Below are 14,014 nucleotides of genomic sequence, written 5' to 3'. Positions count from 1 at the left end.
AGAACAAGTTCTTCCAGACATGCGCAGACCAGCCCCACTTTGTTTGTGCTTCTATTTCAACTGACTGGAAACGTTTCGGAACCTCTAAGCAGCACCTTTTGTCCGAAACATTTTTCATTGGTAAGTAAACTATTTATTTAACCGACGAGTTTGTTTTTTGGTGTTGTTGTTGCTGTGGTTTCACGTTAGTGCGTGTCACTACCAAGTGGATAAGTGGCATAAATACGACAATATACTGCAATAAAGGCGCGCACACCTGGCTCTACAAAAGTCACTTAGTCACCGTAAGCACAGGCACACAAAAGCTAGCGTTGTGTTCTCATTGTGAAAATTATATTGAAATTCCATTCAGCATTCATAAAACTTGATAGCTTAGCTTCTCCAAACTAAGACTGTTCAATCATTGTTTAAACCGCTCAAAGTCGCACTACTTTGCAATGCGTACGTCATTGAATTTAACGATCTTTTAGCTCCAAATATTTTTGCTTAACCATTTTTACTACATGACAAGACTAAAACTCACGACAGGTTGACATGGGCACTGCGCAATTACAACTTGCATTTGATTGAGCCTGTGTGCTGTCGGTCAATCCGTACATTACGGCAATGATGGCTGGATTTGTTTAGGAGATGGCGAAGATTGAACCTGACACTTTTCAGAACTTGTCTGCTATTAACAGACACCTCATATTTTCTGAGCCTGCTGATCGCCAGTAGTTTTTGTACAGGGTAAATTATGGAGTCTTGTCACAAATGAACCAAATATGCCCACAATATCTTAGAAAGTGATAAATCAATATCTGACCCCAGATTTATTTTATGTCACCAATTTAAAGTTTCAAAAGTTGAAGCCTTTTTGAAATCATGATATATTTTTTTAATTATGGGTTAACACAAACCTAAAATTTAGTCATTGTAGATTTTTGGGGGCTGTTGAACAAATTGATTGCACAGCAAAGTGCATCACATGCACAATGAGGGGGCTTTCAAACCTGAAATTATTTCAGAAAATGTAGTTGAAGAACTTCCAAGTAGTTTAAGTGTTGTGATGGAAGAGGGTGATCCTGGAGACAATGGCACTGACTATGAAGTTGTTGAGCCTAAGGATGCGCAGGACTTGCAGAATCAGTTGGAACATAATGCAGCTGCTCTTTTCCTGAAAATGTCATAAATTCTAAACATTTCTGAAACTACCCAGTGAGACGTCATAGAGCAGATCAACCAAATTTATTTATTATCACAGCCACTGATATATTCTTCTAGTCGAAGGATTCTACACACACATTGTACCGATGTTGATGATGCAGCTCAAGTGGTTACTGAGAATAATGTATTCCTCAATTCACTGCTGATGGGGGATCATTGTCAACTGTTAACAAGCGAAAATCATACGTTTCAAGAGAATTCTCTTTGGTTATGCCAGTTGAGTGTGTCCTTGGACATGACAAGCAGAAAGTTGTGTACAGTGAACCACCGCTACTTCGCGGTTCACCTTTCGCAGGTTCAGTGCTTCCAGGGTCTAAAAAATATTCGGGGGCATTGTAGTTTCGCCGAGCGGCACGACGGGGCGCTGGAGCGGTTAGACGGCCGGCGTGCGCCGAAGAAGAGTGTGGGCGAAGAGGAGAGTGGACGAAGAAGAGCACGTTCCCCCGGGCACGATTTGGGGCGACGTTTCGCGCAGTTCGGACCGTACCAGAGCTCCGGCCGGCGTGCGTGGCAGTACAGCCGAAGAGGAGCACCTTCCGCCCGGGCACGAGCGGAGCGACATTTCGCTCCGTTCGGGACCGTACGAGAGCTCCGGAGGAGGCCGGCCGGCGTGCGTGACAGTTACGCCGAATAGGAGCACCTTGCCCGGGCACGGGCGGTGCCAAGCGGCCCCTAAGTTTAACCGAATGGAAGCTCCGGAGGAGGAGGGCATGCTCGCGTCACAGTTAAGCCGAAGAGGAGCACCTTCCCCGGGCACGGGCGGTGCCAAGCGGCCCCTAAGTTTAACTGAATGGAAGCTCCGGAGGAGGAGGGTGGGCGTGTGTCACAGTTAAGCCGAATAGGAGCACCTTCCGCCCGGGGCACGAGCGGGGCGAAATGAAACCGAGTTCAACCGAACGGATACACGCTTCGGGGGAGCAGGTCCGGCGTGCGTGATAATTAAGCCGAAGAGGAGCACTTCTTTCGCCCGGGCACGAGCGGAGCGAGAGGCTGTCAGTTATGAATGAATAAATGAATAAATAAATAAACGAAGAATGCCACCTTTCATTTCACTGTCATGATCCGTGCCTGTCATGCCGCGTGTGTTTTTGTTTTTTCAGCTGTGTGGGCGTTCCTCCAGCGATTGTCTCGCGCCATGCCTTCAGCTGCTGCGAGACGCGCCCACCAGCCCCGCACCGGATTCCCATTCACTCACTGATTACACTCACTATATAATCCACCTACACTGACTACCTGGCGTCGGATTGTTATCCTACTTGCTCATGCTCCCGTACTTCGATCGTTATCTTGTTCAAGTGTTTCTTGTTGTAGCGTTTTTCTTTCATTTCGTTATCAGCTCGGCTCGTTTTCTGTTCTCTTTTTCTGTCGATGATTGGTCTCCTCTTATCCTTCCGTGGTAAGCAATCTTCGTTAGTCATTCCTTGCCTTTTGCAAGCGTTTTTCGTTCTATAGTTATTCCCTTTTCCTGGTGCGAGTGTTCCACCAGCGCTATACGTTCTTTCCGCCGATAGATTGGTATTATATATATTATAGCCGATAGTCCCCCATAGTCCTAGATTGTAATTGGATACTGACTATATTGTAATTATTATAAATATCTTTGTATCACCACCTTTTTTCCCGTGTCTGCGTTTGGAGAGTCCTGGTCAATCCTCCAGCTCTGCTGGAGGATCATAACATTCACAGGGCACACCGGACGGCGTACCAGCAGGTAAAAGTCGAAGTAATTAAATAAATACAAAAAGAAGTAATTGAATAAATATGAAAATAATGGCTGGGGAATAAAAAAATAAGTTTTAATAATAATTTGTTTTTTTTGTTATAACATGAATTTCACTCTCTCTCTCTCTACCCATATATATATATAAATATATATATAATTTTTTTTTTAGCATTTTTGAAGGTGCGCCGCTACTTCGCGGATTTTCAGTTTTCGCGGGTGGTCTCGGTCCCCATTAACCGCGATAACCGGGGGTTTACTGTATATCCCAAAACTAAAAATGCTGCAGACATTGCTCTGCAATAGAGACATTCTGGAAAAGACCATGTCACATGAGATAACTTTGTCAGAGGAATACAAGTCTAAAAGGGATGGTTCCCGCTTCAAACACAACGCTTTCTTGAATGAGGAAAATTTCAGGATTGCTCTTCACCAGTACATTAATTTTGAGGTGGCCAACCCCTGAGCAACCTCCTGGAACAAGCACAAGATAACTGCTGTCTACTGGGTACTAAGTAATTTACACCCTAAATAGCACTCCACGCTTCATTCCATTCAACTTGCCCTACTTTTCATGGCCAGCATCATCAAAGACCATGGCTATGGTGACATACTATCCCTTCTTATGCAGGACCTTGTTGTTCTTGAGCAACAAGTCATATATGTTGAACACTTCGGAGCCACTGTTAAGGACACAGTGTTATTTATTGCAGCAGACAACCAAGTGTGTCGCTTCTGTATAGCCAAGCGGGGAGGAAATGCAGCACAAGGAAGTATGGACAGGCTATTTTCAACAAAGGACAAGAGAAAACCATGACAAACATGTACAAGAGGTGTCACAGGATACAACCAAGGCTCAAAAATATGGTGTGAAACGTAGCTGTTTATTCAGTGAATGCATGCAACGTTTTAATGTTGTTGATGTTTTCCTTCCAGACCTTTTGCATGATCTTCTGGAGGGGAATGTTCCATTAGAAGTGGCCTTGTGCTAAAAGGCTCTGATATCACAGGGATTAATCTCCCTTGAGGCTCTGAATGATGCTCTTAAACAGTTCCCGTACACATTTTCTGACAGAACAAACTTACCTCAGGTGATCGCAAAGAAATTCCAATCAAAGTCAAGAGTTGGAGGAAATGGTCACGAAAATTGGACTCTTCTGCTACTTTTTCCATTTTTGATTGGTCAACACATTACAAAGGGCAATGAAACCTGGGAGGTTTTGATGACCTTAAAGGAAGTGGTGGAATTGTCAGTGTCCACATTCTTTACAGAGGAATCTGTGTGCTTTCTTGACAGCAAAATCTCTGAGCATAGAGATTTGTTTCAGAACGTTTTCCCAGATGAAAAGCTACGACCACAGCACCACGACATTGAGCACTACCCTCAGCTAATTCGACCCTTTGGTCCTCTATCTGATGTTTGGACAATGTGTTTTGAGGGGAAACATAAGTTCTTTAAAAAAGCTTTGCATCACTATCACAACTTTAAAAACATAGCTCTTACTTTAGCTAATAGACGTCACAAATGATGACCTTCCATTTAGCCACTTCATATTTTTTCAAGCCTATTCAAATTTTAAAAAATGAAGTCTGTGATGGTTTCATCATTTCCAGAAGATGTGCAGAACTGGCTGATGCAAAGAATCAACCAACTGATCACAGTACTTGTAGCATCCTCTGTCTGCATTGATGGCATAGATACAGTGCAAATATGGTTATTTCTGTTTGATCATGCTCAGGGCTCCTTGAATTCAGACAAATTACAAAGATTGTTGTTAACAACACAGAGTATTTGTCTGCAGACTGATGACCTCATGGTATGATGAGCATCTGAGAGCTTGCGAACTCTGTAGCAACTATTTTCCCAACTTCTCAGTCACCCTGTTGTCTGAATTGAACGATGGTTTTCCTTTGTCACTTCACAGACTTCATGGCAAACAGCTTGTTTCACTGAAACGATATATATTGTGCTGAGTGGATTCAACACAGAATTTTTGCCTGTCTGAGAGGAATTTTTCTCTTATTTTTATTTATAAACAGGAAGTGATTTCTAAATGGAGCAAGGATTGATGCTGAGAGTTGTCATAGATGACGACGGCATACAGAAGATATTTTTGAACAGATTCCATTGAGGAACTGAAGACACAGCTGAAGGATAAGTTGTCATTGCAGTACGACTTCAAATTACAATTTGAAGATCCAGACTTCGAGAATGCGCTCTGCAATTTGACTCAAATGATAGATTTGCCTGAAAGAGCTACTCTCAAATTGATCCCGCTTGTGCCTCTTGACTTCACCCACCGTAGAGTCACACAACAGCACAGTGGACTTGTCACTTGATGGGTCAACATCTTCACAAAGAAAATAGTGGTCTGAGTTTTTTGACATACCTGATTTCTCTGTGGATATAGCGTACCGAATGAGACAGGCAGATATTGCATTCATGACAAATTGTGTCCCATTCACTCCACCAAGAGACATGAAACATGACATACTAAAGAAGCTTGCTGAAACAATGTAGAGTTTCAAGGCTTATCCTGACAATGATGAGTTCAGCAGTGTTGCAAAATCTCTTATTAGCAAGTACCCCGAGCTCACTGAACCTGGTCCCTAGCCAGAATGATTTGACTGGAAGAATAGCCTAAGATGTCCAACTATGATACAAATCTGCTTAGAGCAGGATGTGATGATGTAGCGATTAATGGTGGCAAACGAAGCAAACACAACCCAGAGGGACAATTGTCCAGCAAGGATATCAAAAGGCCCAAAAGAGGTGAAGCTAATTACTTGCCTAACTTACCTGATGGAGACAATGAAAGCAGCCCTGAAAAGTCCAGAAAGGCCATCATAGAAGAAATGTAGAAAAGACACCCTGATGCCACTCTAGTCTCAAGAATGATGGATGAAACCTTCTCACTGCGCAGAAGGGAGCTTGTAAAACAGGAGCCAGCTGTGCAGGGCATGATCGAACGATGACCAGCACTTTTCACAGAGAGACAGGTAAGCTACTTGTTTGTTTCGGCATGCCTGTCTCCATAAAGATTTCAGATCAACTGTCAGAAGAAAACATTATCAAAGTTGTGAAGCCAGAAGGTTTAGCACATTTTAATGGAATATTAAAATTAGTGCTGTCAAGCAATTACATTTTAACTAATTAATTGCAGGGCGGCACGGTGGCCTCACAGTGAGAGACAGCATCGGTTGTGGGTTCAAGCCCGGCTCCCGCCATCCTGTGTGGAGTTTGCATGTTCTCCCCGTGCCTGCGTGGGTTTCCTCCCGGTACTCCGATTTCCTCCCACATTCCAAAAACATGCATGGTAGGTCGACTGAACACTCTAAATTGCCCCTAAGTAGGAGTGTGAGTGCAGATGGTTGTTCGTCTCTGTGTGCCCTGCAATTGGTTGGCAACCAATTCAGGGTGTCCCCCGCCTATTGCCCGAAGATAGCTGGGATCGGCTCCAGCACCCCTGCGACCCGAGTGAGGAGAAGCGGTATTGAAAATGGATGGATGGATGGATAATTAATTGCAAAAGAATTCCATAATTAATTGCGATTAATTGCATATTTTCTACTTCTATTTTTGTTAAGCTTTTAACAGGTATTTACTTGAACAATATTTTGTAATTAATGTAAAATCGCCAAATATTAAGTGTATTTTCAATTAAAGACTGTTCTAATAGCTTTCTTTGATCCTTGAATACGATCTAAATGGAGTCATCTTTCTAGGAAGTTTTTAGTTATAAGCAGCACACTCCAGCAAAGTTGGTTAGCAAGGCCCAATGGTAACTTAAGCAGGGTGTTTTGTTCTGAGCTGATGTGCTAAAGATGTATAGCTAATATGGCACAGTGTTTGAATTTGGCTTTGCAAGCTTTGCAAATTAATTTTTGAAGTAAATAAAACTGAATTAACTGAGTAAAGCTATTTAATTGCGTGAAATATAAAAAAAGATTAATCTTGAGTTAACGATTTATTTTTGATAGCTCTAATTAAAACACCGCATTCTCATGAAAACATAGCTCATTACATACAAATTAGTGATAGGTTATCAAAAGATGCATGTGCACTAATGCTATGGGTTTGAAAATAAAAATGAATGATTTGCACTTTACATTTTAATACACACTCTTTCTACTTCCACTTTCTGTTTTTAAGGTTTTTGACGAGTTTAATCGCTTATCCAGCAAAAATCTTGAAGGGGACTTCTATGAAGCACATAACAAGCACACGCCACGATTCATCGACATGTTCAAGGCCAAAAGAGGAACCATGACAGACTTGATGCAACTCATCAACTGGATGGTAAGGACTCTATTGTGTTTTTTGCACATTTTGAGTAATTCAAACTCCAACATAACGGGTGTTGTCATCTAATACAGTAAGTCAGGAAATACACAACAAATATTCTCCTAAATTCTAAAGTTATTGACTTGTATTTGTTCTCTTTGTAATTTCAGTCGCCTGATGTGACAGCACTCAGGACAGTTGAGGACTCCACTGAAATTTACAGGACTTGCTTTGTAAGTAAAAGAAACATTGATATCAGTTTATTGACAAATCATGTTTATTATCCATTTTATGATGTTGTAAAATATTTTAATTATAATTATTTCCCCCAACAGAGTTTAAAAATCCCCTTGAATGACCTAAAAAAAAGTCATTGTCAACCAACAGTGTAAAACATATTTAAGATGAGGTCAAGTTTAAAATCTTCAGCGATTTCCCTCTCTTCCTGTTCCAATCGCTACATTTAATAAATATTCCTGTGTTTTTTTGCAAGACACATCCAAAGAAGAAGCACTCACGTCGCTCACAGTTGAGGTGCTGAACGTGATTGAAGATGCTCAGCGGCAGGGACCAAACAAAGTCCATCTCCAGCCCATCTCCATTGTTAGAATACTTGAGGGAGGTGGTGTTCTGGACAATATTCAGGACTTTCCCAAGGCAGTCTGCCTTCTATTTGGGCATGATTGGCCTTAACTTGGAATACCCAAAACCCAGGGCAAATACATTCAAATTCAATCAGGCAGTCATGCTGGAACTGGGCAACAAAGCCCTCCGTCAAAAATTAGTCATACTACAGAACAATCTTAAGGTGTAAAACAAAATAACGTACAAGTTGAACTGAGATAAGAAAGAAGTTGTGTTCATTGCATTTAATTGTGTTCAGGTTAAATTGCTGACTGCAGGTTTTGTGAGGAAAAAAAACAACTTACTGCTACAGGTAAAGGTGAAATATTCAAGCGTATCTTTGATTGTTTTTGTTTTATGATGAGTGATTTGTTGATTGTTAATAGTGTTGTCTGTCTCAGTGAATGTATCTTATGTTAATTCAATCACTGCTGTGCATTTAACATGAAACAATTTTTTGGGGGGGTTCATTATAGTTCTGAGCTGTTTTTTTTTTATGATTAAATCAGCTTGGAGGGCGGCACGGTGGCTCGACTGGTGAGCACGATGGCCGGAGTACCCGGAGGCAACCCACGCAAGCACGGGAAGAACATGCAAACTCCACACAGGAAGGCCAGAGCCGTGATCGAACCCACGACCGCTGCAGTCTCTCACTGTGAGGCCATCGTACTAACCAGTCGGGCCACCGTGCCGCCCAGGGCAACATTCTTTTTTAAATCTGTTTATTTCGGCATACGCTGTTGCCTACGCGATGAACTGTTTATCAAGATAAATTATGCTTATTTTGAGGGTCTAAATCTGCACGAAACCTTAAAAAAAAACAATGAAAAAAATCTTTAAACTTGCATAATACATGGCATAAAAATAAGTACTGTAGAGATTTCTTGTGTCTCTATAGCGCCACATTCACACTTTTAACAAAGCACTCCCGGTTCTACATTTAACCTAGGTCTAAGAAAATTTGGTAGTATATGTAATAGCCCAAGACCTACAAAAACGTCTTTTATAGCCATGTGATTAACCTCATAGGAAGTCCACCATTTTTAATTTACTTTGGAACTTGTCACAATTTTTGGGCCCTTCATTGAGGTCATATTTTAACTAATTCCTCCTTGGGTGGGTGAAAAACTCATGAATCTTGGCACACACAATAGACCTGGCATGAAAATGAATATTTTCGAGGTTTGTTCCAAAAAGAGATGTCTTGAATCTCCGACAAATTTGTAATGACGTGTTCTCAGTTACACTTTTCATGTAGATCTGTGAAAATTGGAAAGCATATGCTAAAGCAAACAGGAAGTATGCCATCTTGACTTGATTTTGAGATTTTGCGCCCTGCCACGTTGTTTGTCTTTGTTTGATTGAGTAATAAATTCCCTTTAAGTTACCCCCGGCGACCCCTGACAATATATACATATATATATATATATATATATATATATGTATATATATATATATATATATATATACGGTATTTTTACGGCCATGAGACGGACCGTATCAAAGGGCGCAACACGAGTTGAGGGTGCTATTTCCGTATTTAATACTCATACAGGGCGTGCCGCACTACGAGGCGCAAGCTAGCTCGCGCAAGCTAGCTCGCCATTATTCACGCAAATAAAGGATCGCTGCCAGAAGCATCATCTCAGAACAATGAGAGATGTCATGGCAACATACGGGATCGCTGCCATTAGCATCGGCTCTACCCAATGAGAGATGTCATGGCAACACGTCTAATCAACAACGTCAGGGAAGGGACTTCATTGGTCACCACACTCCTTAGAGTCACGGTTTCAAATCAAGACCAAAAAAAAAACATACAAGCAAACAATGAAACAAAGAAATAAGATTAATACAAAACATGTATCTCTCATGCCATTTATATCCCCAAAAGAAATAGCCTATCCCAACTATCTTCGGGCAGTAGGCGGGGGACAACCTGAACTGGTTGCTAGCCAATTGCAGGGCACACAGAGACGAATAACCATCCGCGCTCACACTCGTACAGAGCAATTTAGCAATTTAGAGTGTTCAATTGACCTGCCATGCATGTTTTTGGAATGTGGGAGGAAACCGGAGTGTCCGGAGGAAACCCACGCAGGCACGGGGGAGAACATACAAACTCCACACAGGATGGCCGGAGCCAGGATTGAACCCATGACCGATGCTGTCTCTCACTGTGAGGCCATCGTGCTAACCAGTCGGGCCACTTTGCCGTCCTCAGGTGACTAAACCTGACAATATAAGACCTCCAAACAAAGTCTCTTGGAGCAGAGGCTAAACTTAACATGAAGTCCGACATTTTAAATTTACTTGAGTACTTCAGTAGTCTTGAGTACAAAAGCTGCTGTAACTTGACTGAAATGATATTTACTTATAAAGATTTCTCACATTTGATAATAGTTCAGGCTTTAACACATCAACAAACTTATTTTATATTGCAGTGGTATCGCCACCTACTGGCTAAAGGAAATATTTTCAATGTTTGGTATTTTTTTTCCATACAGGTTGACCACATTTACCTCATATTTGTTCGAAAGACATTTTAGGCCATCATAATATTTCAACAAAATGTTTGTGATATTTAATGAGATGTGGTGTCCTGTGCTTTTAACATGTTTTGTGGAGTCGATGATTTTCCTTTCAGGGCTTGGGCGGCTTCCTCATTCCACACCCAGTCATGCCCCTGCAATTTCTGGCGCCAACCCCTGCGCACCTGCAGCTCATCAGCGCCATCAACAACAGGAAAAAAGCTCAGTGCGGCGAAGTGTCAGGCGCCGGATTATCCCGTTGCACCCGTGGTACTTTGGCTCATAATCGCGAAAAGTACATTTGCACTGCGTTACCTCTGTTCTTGTGCTTAGCATAAATCCCTGTGTTCTTGTGTGCTTCCTCAAACCTTCTGTCTGTCTGCCCAAGCCCCGTGTCACCACCGCCTGCCCTTGAAGACCGGACCGCATCTACCACTCCACTGTCTGGCCTGCCGAACTTCGGACTCACTGCCTTCACTTGCTTCCCCAAATATAAACCCCCTTTTCATATTCCGATTGCTGTTGGGTCCTTTTCTCACCATTACGGTTCCACCCAACCGTTACATGCAAAGCTGTTGCCTTGGCAACTCCTATTCACCAAGAAAACAAGTCTTCTTTTGAGAGTCTAAAAATGCAGACTCATCAAACTTTGCACACATACCAGGCCTGGCAAACAGATCAATATTTTATTTGTTTATTGTGCAATTTTTAAAAGATGGTTTGCTAGCTCCATCTACAAATATTTAAAAAAGCAGTCCTGGTTGTACGTTTCACATAGATCTACGGAAATTTGGTGGAATGTAACAGGCCAAGACTTACAAAAAAAGTCTCTTAAAGCCACATGCTAAAAACAAAAGAAAGTCAGCCATTTTGAATTTACTTCACAAGTTGGCTCCAGCATTCCCGCGACCCTGATGAGGATATAAGCAGTTCAGCTCATGGATGGATAAATGTCGGAAGATATGCGTTGATAAATTTAGCACTGAATTCCTGAGATAAAGCATAAAAAGTGCCCTCATTTCATTTGTGGCGATTTAGTGCAATTCTCACATCTTTATTGATAATAACTTGGACCATTTCTACCACTAAAACATGCATTAAGCCATCAAGCTATACCCACAACCTGAAAAAAATGCGCATTCCCTAAAGTGTTATGTGTTATTTATTTGCGCAACAGGTACTGTGTAATGTCGTGGCTTACTACACTCAAATGTGGCTAAAAACACACTCTTTAGCCACACTAGCTAAAAGATTTCATGACTCAACCATGGTGAAATTAATGGTGCCTTCTCTTTCCCACTTCTCCTTCACATTATGTTGTGCTCCCCTCTTTGCCCACCACAATGCTATTATACAATTTATTAAGATTATTATTTTGATTGCGGAAATTGATTTTATTAACCACTGTCTCCCAAGAAAAAAAGGTAAAGCTTGAGCACTGATTATTATTATTTCTATAATATATGACAAGAGTAGTTGAGCCGATGTTATAATTGCAGGTGTGTTACTGATGTTAAATTTTCATTTGTTGTGTTAATGACATCAGTATCGAGTAGACATGCTTCACTACTACTGTTTTTTTTTTTAATACTTAAAATACCTTGAACAAAAGATGAATGCATACCATTGTGCTCGCTCTCAGCCGCAACTTCGCCCTCTGCCATACAGTGGATGTCATCTATCGAACACGACTTGTGGAAGTCCTGCGCAGCATTCCTCTGCTGAAGAGCTGACAAAGCAAATGCTCAGTTAGCATTTGTTAGCAAAATTAGATGGTATGACATCTTGGAAACCATGGTGACATTACCTGCTGGAATCTGCGGCAGTGGGTCCACCTCCATGATGAAGTCCTCCTTGAGGCACAGGAAACCCACGATGGAGAAGAGGTAGACAAGGATGAGTGCAAGAAGCGCAGTCAGCAGAATGGAGCGACCATTGCGTGTCACACTCTTGATCACATTGAACAGTGTCTCCTCGCGGTAAATCAGGTCAAAGAGCTGACGACATGGACATGCTTGTTAGCCACAGCATGCCTTCTCACGTCAGTGGAGAACACGAGCTACATACCAGGATGCTGTAGAATAGTTCGTGCGCACAGAGGCCCAATGTAGAGGTCAGCACATAGCCCAGATGGTACAGGAACTCCACGTCCATCACCATGGCCTTGTAGCCCATGATGAATGTCCCATTGTTTCCCACAAAGCTCACCACAAACACCACCTTGTTGATCAGCTGCAAGAAAGATAGCAACAATAAAGATAAAGATAAAGACAAAGATAAAGACAAAGATAAAGATAAATATGGCCTTTATTAGTTCCACAATGGGGACATTTGCAGTGTTACAGCTCAGAGTATATACGTAAGTATGTACGTAAATCCCCATGTTTGTACACACTCACATCCCTCAACATATTGAAGGATTGTATTACTATTACTGGCATTATTTTAAACACTTAAGGGACAGAATGTCAATTATTTAATTTAGCAGGTTCATATTTACAGAATATGTTAAACATTGATTAAACAAGAAGCATTTATCAAATGAAACTAGAAGCACCGGTCACAAGAATGACTGGGATTGTAGTCCTGATGTTTACTGATTTATTTTATTATTCTCATATGCTAAATTTAGAGTACTTAGTTTAAATGTGTGAACTTTGTTGACATTTTCAGTAGTGAGACAAACTTTTGCACACATAGCATTTCCATGACCTGCACTCACAGCACTTCATGGGCAAATGCGACGAAGCACATTCTCCACATTTGCTGTAGAAGATGCAAACATACCAAATTGGGCACTGGAGGTGTCACATAGACGCTATCGCAAAAGACACATTCCGAAAGACATAACAATTGGAGATCGGAGCACACGCACATACACACGCACATACACACACACATAAACATACACCTGCACATTCACATGCATATACACACGCACACATGTACACCGACAAGATTACAGAGGAATGCCAGCGGGAAGAGAGACGGAGAGACTGCCCGCCGGAGAAGGACAGCTTTGGCGTGCCAGTCGTGGGGACCAGACGGGAATCAACTATCCAGACGATGACTAACATGGGGAGGACCTTCCCTTGGACGTGGACCCGTGCAGTGGGAGGGAGCGAGGACGACCGATTCAACCGACATTACCCTTGACATAAAAAACTCCTATAAAAACTGAAGCTGGCGCGCATTTTTCTACTGTGCTCACCTGAGTGCAGTTTCTCGTGAGATTAAGAAAAATCCGCCCAGATATCTGTCTTTGTACTATTTCCAGAACTCCAGAAATTGAAGAAACTAAATATCGGAACTCTAATCAGTTGTTGAGTCTTTATGCAGATAAAGATAAAGATGTCCGTTAATAGTCCCACAATGGGGAAATTTGCAGTGTTACAGCAGCAAAGATATGGATCAAACAGAGGCAGCAGCGTAATGTAGCCGTTAATGTATAACAATAGCAGCAGACATCCAGAAAAAGCATGCAAATATACACAGTATATACATATATACACAAATCCCCATGTATATACACACTTACATCCCACAACATATACAAGTGTAAGGAAACACTCCTAATGTCTGTCCATGGTACAGAGGGGAAATAAATAAAAATGCTGTCATGATAAAAAAATACTGCAGTGATAAAAA

At 41.7% G+C, this 14,014-nt stretch overlaps 1 protein-coding gene across 3 annotated transcripts in view; it reads right to left on the bottom strand.

Moving 5' to 3' along the window:
* Positions 1 to 14,014, bottom strand: part of itpr3 (inositol 1,4,5-trisphosphate receptor, type 3) — a 340,721-nt gene that overhangs the window by 39,071 nt on the left and 287,636 nt on the right. For all 3 annotated transcript variants that reach the window (XM_088289554.1, XM_088289555.1, XM_088289556.1), the window contains exons 52-54: positions 12,434 to 12,598; positions 12,174 to 12,363; positions 11,991 to 12,095 (exon numbers count right to left, since the gene is read on the bottom strand). In XM_088289554.1, coding sequence (XP_088145680.1) covers positions 11,991 to 12,095; positions 12,174 to 12,363; positions 12,434 to 12,598 — 460 coding nt within the window. The remainder of the gene's footprint in view (positions 1 to 11,990; positions 12,096 to 12,173; positions 12,364 to 12,433; positions 12,599 to 14,014) is intronic.

This window comes from Idiotropiscis lumnitzeri, chromosome 3, assembly GCF_059441095.1.
Source record: "Idiotropiscis lumnitzeri isolate Australia: NSW breed Sydney's pygmy pipehorse chromosome 3, RoL_Ilum_1.0, whole genome shotgun sequence".
Taxonomy (NCBI): Eukaryota; Metazoa; Chordata; class Actinopteri; order Syngnathiformes; family Syngnathidae; genus Idiotropiscis; species Idiotropiscis lumnitzeri.
Note: the sequence above shows the minus strand (reverse complement) of the source record. Positions and strands in the feature narration are given on the sequence as shown.